The 21,630-nt window shown below is 38.8% G+C and overlaps 1 protein-coding gene across 3 annotated transcripts in view; it reads left to right on the plus strand.

The window, feature by feature from the left end:
• The window catches only part of TENM1 (teneurin transmembrane protein 1), a gene marked incomplete at its 5' end in the record, with an annotated part of 652,563 nt that overhangs the window by 522,605 nt on the left and 108,328 nt on the right, over window positions 1-21,630 (plus strand). For all 3 annotated transcript variants that reach the window (XM_079765170.1, XM_079765171.1, XM_079765172.1), the window contains 2 exons: window positions 6,038-6,181; window positions 15,102-15,351. In XM_079765170.1, the coding sequence (XP_079621296.1) occupies window positions 6,038-6,181; window positions 15,102-15,351 (394 nt within the window). The remainder of the gene's footprint in view (window positions 1-6,037; window positions 6,182-15,101; window positions 15,352-21,630) is intronic.

Genomic DNA, 21,630 nt, shown 5'->3' on the forward strand with positions numbered 1-21,630 from the left:
TAAGGACAGAGGCTAAATCTTTAACCCTTGCTTATACAGTTGACCCTTGAACAACACTGTTTTCAATTGGATGGGTCCACTGATAAGCTTATTTTTTCAATAAATACTGTAAATGTATTTTCTCTTCCTTATGATTTTCTTAATGTTTTCTTTTTTCTAGCTTACTTTATTGTAAGATTACATACAATATATGTATTATACATATAACATATAAAATACATTAATCGACTGTTTATGTTATCGATAAGGCTTCTGAGCAACAGTAGGCTATTAGTAGTTAAGTTTTGGAGGAATCGGTTGGTATATGTGGCTTTTCTACTGTGTAGGTGTTCATCGCCCCTAACCACCACGTTGTTGAAGGCTCAACTGTATAATGGGATGATGGACCAGCCAAGGGAGAGGAGGATGTTGCCTAGTTACAAAAAGGTGCTCACAAATGTGAATGTAAGCCAGTACATCACCCTGCCTTTGGTAGCACCTGGGTCATTCAGGTTCCAGGCTCCCTTTTATGAAGCTAGGCTGGGACAAAGCAGCCAGAAAAAAAAATAGATTTCAGAGTAGAGGACCTTTTGGCAAAAATCATGTGTGATTACCTCACTCCTGGGTGCTTTTTACTTTTCCTACCTATACTTTCTCTTCATCCAGCTCTCTCATTTTTAGCACTATCGTGTTTAAACCTTATTTTGTAAACAGGTAGGATATAGATCCTAAGTAAAGTATCACCAAATCAAATCCAGTGATTCGTTCAAAAGATCATAACCAAGCATGGTTTATTTTAAGACCAACAAAGATGGTTCAACATTAGCAAATCTGTTGCTATAGTTCTCCACCTTTAATAGATTAAAAGACAAAACTATGTGACTATTTCTGTAAGTGCTGAAAAGGCACTTGATAAAAATTCATCACCTGATTCTGACACTCTTGCTAAGCCAGGAATAATAGATAAACAAAGCATTTCAGGCTACCGGGCAATGTGTCAAATTGAGGAGCCTCTAGGGTCATCCTAGCCTATGATAAATCACTAGGGAATAAGAAAAGGTAGAAGAAGCTCTGGGAGCAGGTACCTGTTCTCAGTAGATAGCATGTTATCTACATAGTCTTGGTCTATTGTTGCCATGGCCTGCATTTGGTTCTTTAGATCTTTTGTTTTTTTATGTTTCATTGGTGTTTTGCATTAATCTAGTATTTTAAAAGAATGGGACATATTTATTATTCTATTTTAAAAATCCCTTTGGGTAAGAAGGTTTGATCTACCAATTAAATGTCATAAAATTATTTTTATTTATTTTTTCTTTTTTTCCATCTTTATTGATATAATTGGCATGTAACATTGTGTAAGTTTAAGGTGTACAATGTGTTGACTTGATATGTTTATATATTACAACCGTATCATGTCACATAACATAAAATTATTTTTAGATGTTCCTTGAGTTCATGAAGGTAACATGTAAATTTCTCACATTGACTATCAGACTACTTTTAATTATATATTGCCTTCATAAATGCAACCATTATGAATTCTGAAGCCTTAGCCTGAAGCTGTTGAAAATCAGCTGCTTAATCTTGTCATATTTCACACATCAGCTTCATTGCATAGCGTCTTTCCCTAGCTACTTAATGTCAATCTCCTATCCCAGCCCTGTAGGTGAATGTCACAGCCACTAAATTGGGTGTCAGGAGCATTGTGGCCCTCAGCCTTCTTATAGTCCCCACATCATACAAATGCTGCTGCTGTGATCAGTACAATGAGCATTCAGTTATTTTTGCAATATCAAATGGCTTTGGAGGAACAAGCTGCAGCCTTTCTTTGTAAGCCAGTGCAATATTTTCAAGATGACTAACAGTGAAGTCAGAGGTGCAATCCTGTGACTGGTGCAAAAGTAACAAGCCTATCTTGACAATCAATGACTCTTGGTTAAGGAACATTTCATTAATATCTCTGTGAGGAGGTGAGGGAGAGAATACAGCAAGATAAAAATCCAGATGAAATTAAAGGGTGTCACCAGGGAAGAGGTCACATGGTTCAGAAAAAGTATTGTGCCTTTATTAATGGCCATTTCTCAACTGCTTTCCCCATATATTCACACCAACAAGGGACCCACTATGCCAGCCCCTGTGAAGTATAGTTCAGGAACCCCATTCCCCACCTACTTCCACTCACTGCCAGAGTAGTCTATAGTCTCTAGCTCCTCTATTGGTGAATGATTGTTTTTCCTTCCTATGACATTGTTCTTCCTAGTCCCCACTTTAGAGTGCCAGAGGCTGAATCTGTGGTCTATACCCTGCTGTGTTGATGATCAAATGTGAGAGGCAACAGGCTGCCTGAGAAATGGTAGTGGTCCACCCTGCTATTTAACAGAGACTCAGCTGTCACAATGCCAGGGAGAGTGTATGTCAGGACTCAGCATTTTCAGTGCCAGCCCCTGAGTAGCCCCTTTCCCCCATATTTAATTATCTGAAAAATAGTAGGCATTTAGTGCATTTCAGTCTGCTTCTATGAGAGAAAGTCTAGAATTGGTTGGTACTATATTTGGAAAGCAGCTCAACTCCATGGGGTGAAATGTCTGCCTTCTCATAAGCAGATTACAAGTTCCATGATTTGGGTTAAGTGGGCTGCTATCAGAAAGAAACCTTGCCTTGTTACTCTGAGCAAGAAGTCCCATACAAAAATACCCCGGCACAGCCATTCTCATTAAAATCAGTTGGAATTTTGGACAAGTCTTAAGTATAAATTATAAATTTATTAGCCCATAGAGCTTTCTCACGAGAAAGTAAATCTAATAAAAATTAGAAGAAACTTATTAAGTGGCTGCCTTGTTGCTATTTGCTATGACTTGGGGGGGGGTGGAATAATATAATTGTGGGGTTTGCAGCCAATGCACTTTTTTGTTGTAGACAAGAGAGCAATTCACAAAGCACATATGAGGAGGTGAAAAGAGAATGTCTTATTATCATTGCATAGAGAACTCTTTAATGGATACTTTATGTAAGCATTTCCTGCCATAAAGTTGGGAAGATCTTTAACTGTTACTGAGAGTGGAGAAGCAGGCTGCAAATTACCATCAATTGCACAATCACCTTCCAGAGAAGGGATTGTAGGGGAGCTCACCAGGCTTACAATGTACAAAAGGCAGATCCTGGCAATGGTATGGAAGGAGTTGATGGCTTGAAGGGAACTTATAATCATTGCAATTGTGATTATTTATTAATCAAGATATAAATGTTGGCAAGGGAAACAAAAATGATATTCTTCTACACACCAGCATGGCCATAAGTGTGCGTCTTTGACTTTTTGATTTGATCATCAACTTGAACTGGTCAAATGCAATCTTGAAAGAATGCACTTTAGAATCATAGAGTGTTAGTGATTACAGGGGATTATGAAAATGACCTAGTACAAAGGTCCTTAATCTGAGAACATCATTTCAGAAGGCCAGTGAACACTCCCTAAAATTATATATAAAATTTTGTGTGCATATGCAATTTTCTAAGAAAAAGATCCATAACTTTTATCAAATTCATAATAAAAAGTTCCCTGACCCAGAAAGGTCTAAGAACCACTATTTCTAGTACCTACTCTGCTCTGCCCTCTATACACACACACACACACACACACACACACACACACACACACACTTTGTTACCAATAAAGAACACAACTCCCAGAGATGGGGAATAATTTGCCCAAGACCATACTGCTAAGCTAATGGCAGAGCCAAGAGTTGAAGTCTTTTCTGACTCTGGGTCTGAAACTGTCTTTCCACTATACCAAAGTTGTTTTAGCAAGCATCAGAACCAAGGAGATTTCAGACAGCAATGATTTGTGCCACAAGCATAATCTGAACTAGGTTACCTTTGAGATCCTTTACTTCACTGAAATTATATTTCCATCCACCTTAATAGAGAACAGCATTGACAAAGATGATCCCAAACTTTTAGAAATTAGTTCCATTTCATTATTAGTCTTTCTCACTCCCCATTGATCTTGCTTGCTAATAATGCTTGTTTAGGGCTAATAGTAAAATAAGTTTGCCTTCCATGAGCCTTTGCCAGCTGATGGCAGGGTAAGAGTGCATCTTCATCAGGACCAGCCGCATAATTTGCAGGACCCACCATTAGGTGAAAATACAGAACCTCTTGTTAAAATGTATTAAGGAGCCTGGCCGGTGTGGCTCAGTGGTTGAGTGTCAACCTCTGAACCAGGAGGTCATGGTTCGATTCTCGGTCAAGTGCACATGCCCGGTTGCAGGCTCAATCCCCAGTGGGGGTCATGCAGGAGGCAGCCTATCAATGATTCTCTCTCATCATTGATGTTTCTCTCTCCCTCTCCATTCCTCTCTGAAATCAATAAAAATATTTTTTAAAAGTATTAAGGATTTTAAGACAGTGACAGCAGAGCATTTAAGCAAGTGTGGGGCCCTTCTGAGCATGGGCCCCTGTGAGACTGCAGAGGTCACACACCCATGAAGATTGTCTTGATCCATATTGAAGCTTTGATGAAACCTGGGACAAAGATAAGCCAGTCTGATTTAAAATTGGCCACAAATGATCCACAAAGTTAGAGAGTTCTATATTTAAAATCAAAAGGACTTTTTGGCTTATCTGTGCATGTACTCACACATGCACATGCACATGTACACATACATCAGTTTGAATAAAAATTCCATCTTTCTCTTCATCTAATGCCAAAAACCAAAACTGTCTCACTTTAATTTTTCATCTGTGGACCTACTGTGCTGGCATTGTTTAAGCACACATTTTTATCACAAATTTCCATAACCAAATGACAAAAGAAGGAATGAGTTCTCCCAGAGCATCTAATGAGTCATGTAGAAGCAGGTACTCAAAAGCAATGGCAGACAACCAGCTAGGGATATTTTAAGCTGCCAGAAAGGGGAAAAGAAGTTTGGAGTATGCAGTGCAATGAGCCAATAGTCTCCATTTTTTAACATTATGAGAACAAAAAACATTTTAAATTCAAGAATCAGAAATTTGGGGTTCCAACAGGTAAGCATGTTTACCAACTGAGACAATGGCTGGGACTTGGTGTACTTGAGCTATGAAGACTTCAGTACAGTAGAGTCACCCAAGCTACCACATCCCATTTTAGTGGCATACCATGGTTTCAAGCTTAATTCACAACATCTGTGCTTCATAAGACTTGAAGCCAAATGTTAGGTGATGTCCCATTGGTTAGCTATATACAGAAACCAAAATATAATGTGCACAATGTGGAATTTACATTGGAAACACTTGCAACACTCTAAGCCAGTGATGGGCAACCTTTTGAGCTTGGTGTGTCAAACTTTGCCAAAAAACTGAGCATAACTCGGGTAGTGTGTCACTTTGAGGAAAAAACTAACTCCAAGACTCTAGTCGCAAATGTTTCATCCTCAGGAGCAGCAAATGTTTCATCCTCGGCATGCGGCCGCGTGTCATCAGAAATGGCTACGCGTGTCATAGGTTCGCCATCACTGCTCTAAGCAAACTCAGACTCTCAACAAACTAAAGGTCAGTTAGTGCAAGAGAAAATATAAATTGGGCAAATTAATTTTTATTAGTCTCATGTTGTCACTTGTTGTATAAGGGTCCCAGTACCTCACAGCCAGCTTCATAAATGCATTTTGCAGTCTAGAGAGAGAAGAAACCAGCACTTCCTCTACAAAGGTAAAGAAATAAATCCTGCCACCACAGCTTAAGTCTTCAGAAAGCTTATTTCTCCACTTTTACAACACAGCTTCCAACCCAAAATCCCATACTAAAGCTTAATGTCTATAAACATATGGTAGATGCCTAATGACAGCACTCATTCACTCATTCATCCATTTATCCAATATGCACTGACTGATCACTTTTGGATGCCCAGTGCTATGCTAGGCACTGTTTTGTACTGTGCTAGTTGAACGGCATTTGCAGTCAAATTTCAACCCAAGTCAGAATTCATTAGCAAATGCAATATCCACAGAATTATCAACAGGGTAAAAATGAAACAAATTTTTGAATTTTTTCTAATGTGTTACTAACTCTTTGTTTGCAGTATCTGTGGGATATGAATATGAAACCTGCCCTGACTTTATTCTCTGGGAGAAAAGGACAGTCATCTTACAAGGTTTTGAGATGGATGCTTCTAACCTAGGAGGCTGGTCATTAAATAAGCATCATATTTTCAATCCTCAAAGTGGTAAGCAGCTTTTAAAATATTACTTAATATTCTTTTCCTAATGCTATATACATATATGTGTGTGTGTGTGTGTGTGTGTAATACATTATTCATTGCAGAAAATTTGAAAATTACAAGGAAAAAATTGCCTGTAGGTTCACAACCTAGAGAAGACCACTTTAGTTTATTTCCTTTCAAATATAATAATCTGATTTCCAATTAGTGCTAGTATAGTGAGACCGCTTCATCACAAAGTTATATGAAACTGGGTTGTACTATCATTATTGCTGTAAGTGATTAACAAGTTTATCTGACATTGTAACCTACTTTTTAAAAGTAGAATAATAATCGGCATATTTCATACAGTCTAAGACACCTTCAGTTATAAGTACACCATTATTTTATGGAGAATGCTGCTGATTAAACTATGATATACATTGTTAAATACTTATTTTAGAGATGTTTAAATGTGAAGCAAAATATACACCCAAGAATTAAATAATCATCTATATAATACAGTTTCAAAGGGTTTAGTGAATTTGTCCCATTTTAAACACAGCAACCCTGCAAAATGGCATTAACCTTATTTGAAAGATCAAGAGTCTGAGACTTAGTCATGTGACCTTCCCCAACATTGCAGTCAGTAAGTGATTAGAGCCATGTGCTCTTTCTCCTACATGGTAGCTGTTTATCCACATAAATATCAGTATGTCCAATAAGAAGCTAGGAGTAAAGGGACAGTGATGGACAAAAGAAGAGAAGAGCTAGGAGGGGAAGAGTGCTCTACTGGGCTTCTCTTAGTTTTAAGGCTCCTAAGTCCTGGACTTAAGAAAAGAGGAAAGAGCAATGAGAACAAGACATTCTCATTTTCAGTGTTTTCCTTCTTTGAACCACATTTTCTACTGTCACTTTGTCCTAGTTTGTAATATAAATGTTAGATAAATCAGGAGAAGGGACCACAGGTGGCTCTTTCACCCATGTGTCTCTCACACAAACTGATTTTGCTACCCTGGTCATAAATGCTTCATCATAGTTCCTCCATCTCCTTTTGCATCCTGCTGGGAAACCAGTCATTGGTATTTCCATCTAGCTTTCATTTGAGCATCAGCTGGTAAGTTTTCACTGAAATCACATTCTTTTTCATCTAAAGAGGCAGATTCTTAGCAGCCTTCAGTGGAACATGTACTTTGGGTTATTTGTCCAGGATTGGGGGTGTGAATATATTGAGGCAGCTACATTCTTGCATTTGGCCATCCTTGTATCTACCTTACCTTTGTGGACCAGCTGGCTAATGTCTAATTATCTTTTAAGGTCATGAGCTAAGAGATTCATTTAATAATCAAATCTATGATCTTACTTCATTTGTACCATAGTTGGATCAGCCAAGCCAAACAGCCACATAGGCTGGGAAATTTTGGTTGGCAAAGCTAACAAGTTTCGCTTCAACCATAGAATGAGATCACCTCCCATATTCCCAATGTGGGATCCTGAAGGTGAATGATTCCATTGCTGTATGCCCCTGTTATACCTCCTCCCCTACTTTCAAGGAAGATTCTAAATTCTATTTCAAGTTGTTTATTTTTTAAGAGCATAGATTTAGTCACAGATATAAAATGTCAACTTATTTTCCATTGTCAAAAGGAGAATCACAGTTTTAAAAGTACAGAAACGAAAGGGCAGATGCCACTTACTAAATTATTAGATTTTTTTTGTTTTGATTTGAAAAAGTTTGACATTTTAAGCAGCCGTTTCTTTTCCACTCACTTTTATTGGCTTGTATGGCTTGTCTCTTTCAAATGCCTGTCATTGACATTAAATACGAAATGAGAAATGACCTCAATCGAGCCAGCCCCCAGCTGTGTGCTCCCAGTCCTGTATCCTCTTACCATTTGCTTCACACAGGTTTAAAAATTCATAACAGAGGGGAGCCATTCAGAAAGTTGGCTTTGGGCCCCTCCTCCCATTTCCACAATTGTATTCTCTACACCTCTTATTTTTCAATAATTAATTTTTAGGTAAAGGTACCAATTTACTTCTGAAACTCTTTTTAAAAGCTTTATTGAAGTATAATTTATACACCATAAATTTCACCCATTTTAGGTGTACATTTCACTGACTTTTAGTAAATCGTACAGTTGTGCAATCTTCACAACACAGTTTCAGAATATTTTTATCACCCCCCCCAAAAAAAAACCCTGTGCTCACCCCAACCCCACTAAATCTGTTTTCTGTCTTTTTCTGAGAATTCTATTCTGAAAAAAAAACAAACCTTACTTTGGATAGTTTTTATTAAAGGAACATTTGTTCATTTTATCATCTCATTTGTAGGCACATTGTATTTCTAACCAGAAGCTGGTCACACTTGCCAAGAACATATCTGAAGCCAGCTCTGCCATTGCCTTTCAGCCTGACCTTGGACTGGAACACCTCTCTTGAGACATTTTTGAAGTCTAAATCCCACCCACAATGGCAGTTTTAGAAGCAGGAATGATAAGTGTGAGGGTAGCAGCTTTGGGAAGACCAATTTAGAAAGCAATGCTCTTTCCCCCTCAGGTCAGACAGTCTTTTCTGGCTGATTAAGGCAAGAGCATCTTCTCTTCAAATTCCCCCACTCCACTTCTTTCTGGAAAAAGCCTAACTCTTTAGGCACCCTGCTTTTTTTATCTGAGACAGATAGCAGATTAGAAACAAGAATCTATCTTCCCCCAGTTTTCTCTCACTGGTTAAAAAGATACCTGTAATTAGATTGGATGTCTGCTGCCATTCAGTTCTCCAGTTTTTCTTTGGCTCTACAATCATTATGCAGTGGACAGTTTCTAGTAGGCAGTGTTTTCAGACCATTTGTCATTTCTGTTGCAGCAATTATATTTACCTGACAATTAACCATTGGTTGTGGAGAATTATTTCCAAATATTATACCTGATACATATATAGAGAGAGAGATGGTTCCTACTTTCACTGAAATAAACATCAAGAACTTGTGTTTTTAAATATTATTCCTTCAAAATATATCTTCTCCATGATTACAGAGATTCCTTTTAAGATAAATCAGTTGTTTAAAATTGTGTGAAAAAATGTGTATAGCAAATGAATGAATGCAATTATCTTATACAGTCTTATTTTAAGTCAGTCATTATAAGTCAGTGGTTCTCAACCTTTCTAATATACAGTCATTATAAGTCAGAATATTTGAATTCATTTATTGCAGAGTGAGCTATTTGTTATAGTAGATCTTCATATCAAATGGATCCCCTAGTGTTTCCTGCAGTTGAGTGTTAAAATTATGCCAAAGAATAATCCAGGGGACTAATTGAGTCTTGTCATCTGTCTGAAATGGATGAAGGATTTCCTTTAACTTGGCCTCCAAGATAGGCCAGCGGTGTATCAACAAATGGTTTTACTGGGAGGGGAAGTAAATGTCCATTGATCACACTGGCATATCTCCCGGTTTGTGTTTATATTCTCTCAGTCAAGTCCTAAGAGAAATATGTATTGTGTCCCTTGTTGTTCATAAGTCTGAAAAATGGTTTCTTCTTTGAAATCAGCGTAAAGCACCACCCACTGGCTTCCAGAGGGAATTTTTATTTCAAACTTATTTATAAGCTTCAAAAGAAGTTCTGAGCAAAGTAGCAGGAGGCTATGAGTAGTGTGTTTAAAAGTATGCTTAACTTATTATACAACAGATTTGGCTTTGGAGGCAGAGAAAAGAGAAACTTAGGAGAGAAAATGCAATTGGATCCACCCAGTGGGGTTTCTTAGTTGACTGTAAACAACACGCTCAATCCTTAGCAGGGAGTTGGCCTTCGTGTAAATAATGCGTGATATCAGAGGTTCATTTGATTCTGTTTTTAAAATGAGCATGTATACCAGAATAAGCTAGAAGGGGGGCAGCCATAATTGATCAAGATTTCCAGGAACATACACAAAATATTTTCAAAGCAACCTTTTTGCAGAAGAATTGGTGTTAAATCATTGTTGCTAGATGGTATGCCCTGGTTCTATGTAATGGAAGGTTAAACAGATTCTTGAAACAACAAAAACACCCTTCAAAATGATATATTCTTCCAGGGCAATACAAAGGGGGTTTGCCCATTTTTGTTTTGATTGCTTCAGCTTTAAACAGGAATGGTAATTTCAGTACACGGGCACTTTAGTACCTTGCATGAAAGCAAGACATCAATTGTTGAGATGTAATCAGAAAGTACATTGCCTTATGCTTTATTTCCTTTAATCATTCTTCTTCTTTGATGGAGTGCTGGGCTTTCTAATAGAAAAGGGGAGGTTTAGAATTGCAGGCTTTGAAGAATGGTTTAAAATAGCCATCTTTCGTTTTTAAATTGCCAGGAGCCTGGTAATAACATGTCATTTTGAAGGTAATTGTTAACTATACCGTTACATTGATATAAAAAAAAGAGAGATCTACCTGGGAGAATAGATGTTAATAGCAAATCTGATATTTCCAAGACAATAATTGGAAATATTTTTGAATGATATACCCTATAGTGCATGGCTGAAATACTGACATGCTAAACAGTTGGTTTCTTCATTTATTAGAGCGCATATTATAGCCTCATTGGTAGAATATTCAGTTAGTGATCATCAGGAGATTTCTTTTCACTGATGTACAACTGTCATTCCAGTTCTCATTTACTTCCTCCCAATTCATTTAAATTACAGTATTGATCATACTGCAATTAAGTGTTTTGTGGAAATGAGTTCAGTCCTATTAATCTTACTTAATTAACTATTCTAAATCTTAAGAACAATTTTACTGCCTAACTAAGTTATTAATAAAATTAATAAAGTAATGATCTTTAAGATATTTAATAGTTCTAAAATAAAAGACCAATTTTGGGGGGCATAAACTCATAGCTGCTCCTGCAAATCATATGTTGAAACAAGTAGCCAGGAATCACTTTGGGAGGGAAAGTAAAAATACTTAGCTATGAAATCACAAGTCTATATGATGTATGGGATTTCTGTTTTCTGGAAGGCCCCTTCCAGGTACATATTTAGTGCCATGGTGTTATGCATGTTTTACCCTTTTATTTGCTTTTGCCAACAATGTTCCTATTTCAGAGTGATCAATAATTTCCATTGTAGGACTATGGGACCAAATATTGGAAGTAAACTGAGGAAGGCATTTTAGAAAATGTTTAGGGAGAATAACAGGCAATCCGAGGAGATAGATAGCAGGGGTCGTGGGAGAAAAAATAAGACTGTATAAGATAACTGCATTCATTCATTTGCTGTCAGTTACTTCAGTCTGACACATTGCTATGCCTCTCACAATGTGGATACTTTACCTGCCCTGGCTTATTCTGAGCAGAATTTAGCTATTTATTTAGCACAGTAGTACCTGTTCCTTGAATTATCTGCCTAGGCTTAGCAGTTTGCAAAATCACTGGGATTTGGATAGGGAAATTACAAGAGACACAAAGCCTCTTTTGAACATTTACTGAGCACTCATAACAGTGGTTCTCAACCTTTCTAATGCCACGACCCTTTAATATAGTTCCTCATGTTGTGGTGACCCCCAACCATAAAATTATTTTCATTGCTACTTCATAACTGTAATTTTGCTACTGTTATGAATCGTAATGTAAATATCTGTGTTTTCTGATGGTCTTAGGCTCTACAGCAGTGGTTCACCTAAGACCATCGGAAAGCACAGATATTTACATTATGATTCATAACAGTAGCAAAATTACAGTTATGAAGTAGCAACAAAAATAATTTTATGGTTGGGGGCCACCACAACATGAGGAACTGTATTAAAGGGTCACGGCATTAGAAAGGTTGAGAACCACTGACTTATAATGACTGGGCCACATGGATTGACACATAAAATGAAGAAAGAAGTAAGACAGAGTGTCTGCCTTCAAGGAGCTCATGTTCTAACAGGGAAGACAGAGAAGTAATGAAAAATGCATCCAATAGTGTGATAGATGTAATGATAGAGCTATGCAAAACAGTTGGCACACAGAGAAGGGAGCAACTAATTCTGCCTGGACAGAACATTGGGGAAGAACTGAGCTGAGCTCTAAAAGATAGGTAAGAGTTCCCCAAGCAGACAAGATAAGGAAGGCACTCAACAGAGGGAACAGAATGTACAAAACAGAGAGGAAAGGGACTATGTGAGAGTGATTATAAATAGTCCCACTATAGCTAAAACTCAGCATACGAATGACAGGGCAATGAAAGGAGAGAGTGAAGAAGTAGGCAAAGACCAAATAAATCATGGAGGACTTTGCATGCCTTAATAATAAGGAAGGTGTTCTTTATTCATAGAGGATATGGAGCTATTGAAAGGTGTGGATGACCTAACCACTTTGGCTCAGTGGATAGAGCATTGGCCTGCGTACTGAAGGGTCCCAGGTTCAATTCCGGTCAAAGGCATGTACCTTGGTTGCGGGCACATATCCAGTAGGGGGTGTGCAGGAGGCGGCTGATCGATGTTTCTCTCTCATCGATGTTTCTAGCTCTCTATCCCTCTCCCTTCCTCTCTGTAAAAAATCAATCCAATCTAATAAAAGAGTAATATGCAAATTAACCATCACTCTGCTACATAAGCCACCCCCACCAGCCAAACCACGCCCACCAGCCAATCTGGGCGAGTATGCAAATTAACCCCAACTAAGATGGCTACCAGAAGGGAGGCTTGTGTTTCCCTGGCAACAGAGGAAGCCAAGCTTTCCACACACTCTGGCAGGCCCAGGCCTCCGGAGACTCAAGGATACAAAGTTTCAATTATAGAAGGTAAACAAATCCAAACAGAAATGGCAGCAGCCACGGATCGAGCAGGAGACTTGGCTCCGCTCCAGGCTACAAAGTTTCAATTGTAGAAGGTAAATAAATTCCAGATACCAGGGCCTCTGCTTGGGTCCCTAGGGGCATGGCTGGCCTGCAAATCACCACAGGCCCTTTGCCCAGGCCTCTCCACGCCCCAAGGGAACCCCACCCTGATCCAGAACACCCTTCAGGGCAAACCAGCTGGTCCCCACCTGTGCACCAGGCCTCTATCCTATCTAATAAAAGAGTAATATGCAGATTGACCATCACTCCAACACATAAGATCAAGATAGCTGCCCCTATGTGGTCAAAGATCCTGCCCCCATGTGGACACAAGATAGCCACCACAAGATGGCCAGCAGGGGAGGGCAGTTGGGAGGCACCAGGCCTGCAAGGGAAGGCAGTTGAGAGGGACCAGGACTGCAAGGGAGGGCAGTTGGAGGCGATCAACCCTGCAGAGGAGGGCAGTTAGGGGTGACCAGGCCGGCAGAGGAGGGAAGTTGGGGGCAAACAGGCTGGCAGGGGAGCAGTTAGACATCAATCAGGCTGGCATGGGAGTGGTTAGGAGGTGATCAGGCTGGCAGGCAGAAGTGGTTAGGGGCAATCAGGAAGGCAGGCAGGCGAGCAGTTGGGAGCCAGCATTCCTGGATTGTCAGAGGGATGTCCGGTGGTATCGGGCCTAAATGGGCCATCAGACATCCCTCGAGGGGTCCCAGATTGGAGAGGGTGCAAGCTGGGCTGAGGGACACACCCCACCCCGCCGCCCCCGTGCACAAATTTCGTGCACCGGGCCTCTAGTATAAATATATTTTTTTTAAAAAAGAAAGGTGTGGATGATGGTTTGGAGATAGGTATACATGGAGAATAAGAGACCAAGAAACTAAGAAAAACTGAACTAAAGCATAGTGGTATGAATGGAGAATACAAAACTGGTTCAACATATTTTAAGAGACAGACCCAATGGGGTGGGGGTAGAGTTAATAATTAAGTTTATAAAATGAGGAAAACAAGACCACAGTGATGCCCACATTACCAACTTAGGTAAATACACACATGTGGTACCACTTATAAGATGATTGGGGAGCAAAGGAGGAAAAGCAGGGTTTGGTAAGGGGTACAAAAATGATAAAATCTGTTTTAAACTTGTTGAGTTTGAGGTATCTTAGGGCAGTGGTCGGCAAACTCATTAGTTAACAGAGCCAAATATAAACAGTACAACGATTGAAATTTCTTTTGAGAGCCAAATTTTTTAAACTTAAACTTCTTCTAACGCCACTTCTTCAAAATAGACTCGCCCAGGCCGTGGTATTTTGTGGAAGAGCCACACTCAAGGGGCCAAAGAGCCGCATGTGGCTTGCGAGCTGCAGTTTGCCGACCACGGTCTTAGGGGATCCAAATAAAAAGATATAGTAGGTATTTGCACGTCAGGTGAGACTCTGGACAGGAGAAAATTTTGGCATGTAGAGATGGGAGTTAAAGCTGTGAGAATGGAAGAGATTGCCCAAAGAGAATGATTGCACAGGATTTTCCAGCATTTTCATAAGTCAGTATCTCTATTTCCTGCACTGATGATAGTAAGATACGGTCCAAAAGAGTGGAAAATTTAAGTCCCTTTCTTATATCTTTGAAGTGCATTCTAGCGATATGATTTCTTTTCATGGAAGTAGATTACTTTCCTGATTGTGTTTTGGTAAGGTTAATATTAAAATTGACTGATACTCCCTTTTAAGGAACCAGTTGCATAGTGAGGGTAATTTTAAGTCAAGCATTTGTGTGCCCAACATCAGGAGAAAGTCAGTCAGAGATGAAAACTAAGCCAAACGTGATTCACAGAGCCCACTGTGATCAAGACATCATTACAAGTTGGTCATCAAATTATTTATTGAGGCATTTAGCATCAGCATTAAAGGGACTGGATGTATTAACCCATTTCACAGATGGGCAAACTGAGGCAAAACATTGTGGTACTATTTATGGTGGCTCTGCAGTTCAACAAAACCAAGAGTAGTATGTTGCACTCTCAAATTCTTTTATACCAATGCCAAAGCTCCTTCTTGCTTTGAACAATGAGAGAAAAATTAAAATGTTGCTGAGAATATTGTGTGGTAATTGTTTTTGTTTTATTCTCTTTTTTTTTCCTTGCATCTAGGAATCATACATAAAGGGAATGGAGAAAATATGTTTATTTCCCAGCAGCCCCCAGTCATATCAACTATAATGGGTAATGGACACCAACGGAGTGTAGCCTGCACCAACTGCAATGGCCCAGCCCACAGCAACAAACTCTTTGCTCCTGTTGCCTTAGCTTCTGGCCCTGATGGTAGTGTGTATGTTGGAGACTTCAATTTTGTAAGGCGAATATTTCCCTCAGGAAACTCTGTTGGTATTTTGGAATTAAGGTAAGTCTCTTCTAATCTCTATGCTTAGTGGATAAGGAAAAGCAAGAATGAGATAACGTGAAGAGACAAGGCATTGCCAGGAGCAGGATATACAGTTGCCCATACTGTAGCCCCGAACTAAGATGCAGAAATTAGGGATGCAGGACATAGGTCAGCATGCCTACTCCTCCGACCTGAAGAAAACTTTGAGCACTACTTTGGAGAACCAGGAAGTGTTGACATCCCTGTATGTGTGGCTTTCCCTGTATGCACTGCCATCACTGACATGTATCTCAATACTTCCAAGTGCTCAGGTAAGTCACTCAACCCCTTCTGGCCACTACAAAGACTGATCAGAAATATCTATTCTGCTCTAGCACATAGAGGTATTGCCAGATTCAAAAAGCTAACCTTTCTAAGCTCTTCAGGTCCAATCTTTTGAAGTGGTCACTTTATATAAAAGAAAATGGAAGTCTGTGTTTACATGGCATGATAAAAAAGGAAGAATGAGTTTTTTACCCTTAAAAGCTCTATCTCAATGGGGAGAAAAATGATTAAAGTATTCATCTTGAGACTTTCTTATACTGTTCTAGGAATTTTCTTGAGAGTACAAAGTCAAAACACCTTGAAAGGAATTCATACCTTTTAGTAGTAAATGTCCTGAACCATGTAAACCATGGTTTAATCAGCTTTGTTTTATCCCTTCGGGGCTATAAGACACAAATATATGCCTTCTGGAGTCCTAGAAAGGGAAAGCATCCACCTCCATCCCAGCAGGATAGACAGACCTGTCTCTTCTCCCATAGCTAAATTGGTAGAGCCGTCCTTCTAGTTGTTTGGGGCAGCTTTATCTTTGCCATACATCTTTAGAACTTCAGGCTAAAAGTTTCTCTAGGTCCCGGAAGATTTTGATGCTATAATATATTTTGATCCTATAAACTAGTGTATTAAGCAATTGTTGCCTTGGGCATCACCTCATTGATCAGAGATACTGATGGAGCATCTTAAATGTACAGAACACCATCAAGGCTAGTCAAGACACATGAAAAGTCTTAGGTCATTTTCATTCAACACTTCTGTTCACAGGAATATGGAGATTTGAATACATTTGGACATTCCTCGATATTTCTCATATTCTTGTGCTTGCTTTGGAATCTACCTCCCTTTTCTCAGACTGAGTTAGTCCTTCACACCTAGCAAGGAAAATCTTCTAGACACATGCCCCCATCTATTTTTCACATTAATTCACTCCAGGTTTAATACATTCCTTAATTAGAATTGCAAACCCTGTCATAGAGAAAAAAGCTGTTAAATCCCTTGGCTAATAAAAAAATGGACTGTAAAATTAAGATTTTAGAAAGATAAAACACATATATAGAGTCTGGAGAAGGACTAATTCATACCACCCTGCCCTAATCAAATGTTCATGTACCTCAGGATGTCACAGGGACTTGTCATTTCCAGCAGTATATCTCTTTAGGCAACTACTTACTGGGAAGCCAATGAGGAAGGCTAGGATGGTTGTATGCCTGGACTTGGAAATGATTTATACAACATTCTAGATTGTTCTCAAAATCCTAGAGATGTTCAGTCTACATGATGCCAGATATGAATGGAACACTGAACAATTCATTCACCATCTGAAAGTTTCCAGTCATACAGATAGGGACTGCAGGTAGACAGAGATCTTGTCTTGCTGAGCCTATATACTGAACCCTATAAAGCTAATCCTATATAGCCATCTTCTCAAAGAAAAGAATCCTAGGATTACCTATAAAAGCAAAGAAAAATATTACTATAAAGAAAATCCAGATAAATTTAGTCCTTTTTATTGTAATTTAAATGCAAATTTCCCTAAGGTGGAGCAGTTGTCATTCATTGATGAGATTCTCCTTGGTCAAGGATCCTTAACAGTTCACAAATTTGCATTTTAGTCCAAAGCACCTTATGACCTTCAACACAAAGTCAATTGAAGAATAAAATAGAATAACTTGGACCCTAATTGCAAAGTAATTTTCTCAGTACAAAGAAAAATTAGTTTCTGACAGTGTGAAATATTGTCCAGTCCCTTTATTCAGTCTTACACCACAGCACTGTTTTCTCTCATTGTCACAGCTCTTCAAACACAAAGGTTTGCACACACCATGAGCTTACACACCAAGGCTCTCCCACTTATCCTGCGTCTCCCTAGCTGGTTCTTCTGAGCTAACATATTTTAGAGTAGCTCTTCTTAACATTTTTTAAAAATTCTCAGACCCCTTGAGAATCTACAGGAGTGGGCAAAAGTAAGTTTACAGTTGTTGATATGGAAAAATATATAATACAAGAATAAATAATAATACAGGAACAAGCTCTGTGTTTTGTGTACTCACAACTGTAAACCTATTTTTGCCCACCCCTGTATTAAAGACTGTGGACCCCCCTCTCCCCAAAAAACAGATTCACATAAAATCATACATGTCATTTCAAGGTCTCATATATTTTCCCTCTCTCCCTGCATCCCCTCCCCCAGCAACCTACTGTGTGGATGCAGTCCTTTCATACACTCATGTGTAAGATTCTGTGTATTAGGTTCAAGAAGAAAAAAATAGTTCTCCATTCTCTACTCCAACACTCCTGTGATTGGCCATCAGAGAAATTAATTGACTGAATATGCAGCAACATTTTGACCTAATTGACAGGTAACTCCCTAACTGTGTGACTATAGTCAAAAACGTCGAACCAGTTTATGTCAGCAAACATTATCTGTCATGTTTACTCAGAAACTAATATAGATCTTATTAGATTCAGTTATTTTAAAAGTATCCTGGTCAGTAGCCTATACTGTGTACATTGCATCTTTCATATGTAATTGGTGAATTTCTCCATTTGCTTTATAATTTTCCAGATTTAAACTTCCTAGAGAGAAATATGTTGATATAATAGCACTTTGCTATCATAAGAACCATAATGTTCATTGAGTTCTACTGTATGTAGATAAAAATTTCATTTTGTATCAATTTTTTGTTAAAATCCATCAATTTAGTTGCCCTCCCCCCATGTGCATATAATCTATTTTACTTGGTTGAGTCATTTGTTTCCTTGGAAACACAGACTAATGTAGTTATTATGTTATTTGTTGCATTTATAGCTGTGCCTAGAAGAGTAGTATTTTCAATAGGTTGTTACAGAAAGGATTAGAGAATGTTCTATGTCTTTACTCTCTGTCAAGTTATTCATTATATAAGTTAACTGCTCTGTTCTCTACTTCCCTATATATAAAATTGACTTCAAGTTAATATTTAAGCATCCTCTTACATGTTTTATAAAGTTTCACTTGTTTTAAGATCCACAGATTATAGTTCTCAGCCCAAAGTTTGATGACATTTTGAAAGAACATAAAGCTTGCTCCTCTAGGATGTCCTTCTAGATTTCCTTCTGTTCCATATTGGGCCCCATTGAACAATTCCAGATGTTCCTTGATATTTCAAAAATTGGAAGACTATAGATTTTTTTCTAACTTAGCTCTGCTCATCTAAACTGTCCCCAATTGAGTTTCTTACATCTGACCTCAAAAATAATTTCATTGGTTGCCAATCATTTATTTCATCTAGCTGGTCCCCCACTGCCTAAATAGGGAGGATAAGGGAAAGTCAATTATGGCTTTATCATTAGCAATATGCCAAGAGCAACAGTATTATTTCTTGTTATTTAAGTATATAGTACCTTTTGCCTATTCACTGCAGATTTCTTATACATGTGCATACCTTAGTGCTTTCTTCCAGTGGGAAATTGAGGTAAGATAATAAAAAAAGGAGAGCTTATAATACCATGTAATTAAATGTGAGTGTCAAAAATGCAATCTTTGAAGATTTTTTTAAAGATAGAGTCATTTCTAATTTCTATAATCCTCCTTAGTCCCTGGGCATGGATTCATTTGTCAGATTTATTTTCAAAGGAACTGCTAGCTGAAAGTAGGGCCCTAAAACACAAGACAGGTAAGTTGTGATAAGGGCTATAGACAGGGCTGAAGCATGGGGGAGGCTAATCTTAGATAAGTGTTGTGGCATTGGAAGCACTAAGATGTCAGTGAATGGCAGGAGTAGGAACTTGGTCTTCCAAGGAAGAATGCCATGGAAGGATGAGCAGGAAGGAAAGTCCATTCTTCAACATCAAATATTTCAGGCAAAGCATTAAAGAAAGAAGCTGAGAAGATCATGAAGAACAAGTAAAGTGTTGCAGCCACCACTGAGCCGGCCAGACAGACTCTCATGATTCCAGGTCACTAGACAGCAACTTCAAAGTTGGCATAGTGTCTCTTTCTCCATCTCCCATGTCACGAAAATATAAAAAGAATAGGTCAGACATCATGATAAGTGAAAGAAGCCAGACACGAAAGGATACCTATTCTATGATTCCATTTATATGTACAATCCAGAATAGATAAATCCACAGAGACAGAAAGTAGATTAATGGTTGCCTGGGGCTGAGGTGGGTGAGGAATGAGGAGTGACTGCTAATGGATACAGGGTTTCTTCAGGAGATGATGAAAATGTTGTGGAATTGGATGATGGCAATGCTTACACAACTCTATGAATGTACTAGAAACTACTGAATTGTACTTTTTAGAAGGGTGAATTTTATGGTGCATGAATTATATCTCAATTAATTTTTTAATTAAAAAAGTATAGATGGCCCCTTTAATCATATAGATACTGAACAAAATCAAAGATCAACTTCAAAATCCTACCATCAGTAATGTTCCTTGTTCTAAAAATATTTGTAATTCTCCTCCTTTCTCTTCCTAACTCATGGCAAGCTTCAAGTCAGTCAGTTGCCAAGTGGCAGCGCCACTGATGGGCCAAGGCCCCTGTGAAGAGCTCACACACTGGCACCTCAGCATGCAGTCAGTTGCTAGCTAGACAGCCGACCGACTTTGGTGGTGGTGGCTCAATGCTAAATCCTTAACTAAAAGTAATTCTGAGACAGAACAAGGTCACACACTGGAAATAAATTCCATCATTTTCACTTCCTCTCTCTGAGATGTTAATGAGAGAAACTGCTCTGCATAATATGGGGCATCTTTCCAAATTCAGAGTGACATTATTGGCAGGATCAGAAGCAGCTGCAGGAAAGTCAGACCATCCCTTTCCCCCCTCCTTGCTATCACCTAAGAAATTCAAAACCCTGTGTAGCCACAGAAATGGTTCTGTACCATGAGAATATGTTGTGGGTAAAATCATGTTTTAATGAGGTCCTTCTAGTACTTTCAAAACTCAACTTCCTCCAGGAGGATCAACCATGAAACAGTGATTAGAGCCACTCTCCAACACACTCAACCTGGATTGTAGAGGCCACAAAAACAAGCAAGTGCCCAAAGACAAAGAAACTCAAAAAGGTTCAAATGCCTCTGGCCAGGTTTCTAATCAGAGCTCCCCTTCTTACCTTTTGACCTTTTGCGTCAACCCACAGGATACCTACCCTTTTGAGGCAAGCCAGAGAAAAGAAAAAGCCAGTGGATCGTGACCTGTGGCCCAACTAGTAAAATCCCAAGAATATTGTCTTTAAAGAGCATTGAATCAGTAGTAGCAGATAGCTTCAAATGAAATCATGTTGTGTCTTTTCTTCTTGCCTGATGTTCTGAAGAATAAGAACATTTTGTAGTTTAGATAAAAAGATTTGTTATCTTTGTGTTTTTCCAAGTGACATAAAGGGCCAGATTTAAAAGGATTTTAAAATTAAAATGACTTTATTTCACAGATGATTATAGTTTTTTAATTCTGGGCAGCTTTGACCCAAAGTCAAGCTTGTCAGACTGCACTCCCTTTTGTGAGAAGCCTCATAGCAGATCCCAGGGTGAAATACCCTGTGCCTAATGGTTTACAGATCAGGGGCCCCAACGTGTTCTGCTCCTTTTGACCTGACAGTGCTGTTTTGCCCACTGAAGTTACCCCTTGGAGCATGAACAGCTGGAACACACAAGGCCCTAGTAGTTGATATACATGATATTTTACTGAAGCTATTTTGATGCCAGGGACATTCTGTCATGGTCTAAGAGAAAACCTTTATACTTTAAATTTAATTTTGTTAATATTGCTGAGTAATGTACTAATGTGCACAAGTAATTTCCTCATCTTATCTCTGAGGTCATATAAGTGTCTTAAGGTTTGGTTTGGGATGCCAGTAATCTTGGAATGTCCCACAAGACCCAGTAATAAAACAGGGATTTTGCATTTTCATAAGGTGGCTTTCAAAACAGAAGCTAGAATGCTCAGGCCCTTTGCAGTGGCTACTTCCTGAAACCCCAGCCCAGCAGTTTTT

Source organism: Cnephaeus nilssonii, assembly GCF_951640355.1.
Source record: "Cnephaeus nilssonii genome assembly, chromosome: X".
Lineage (NCBI taxonomy): Eukaryota > Metazoa > Chordata > Mammalia > Chiroptera > Vespertilionidae > Cnephaeus > Cnephaeus nilssonii.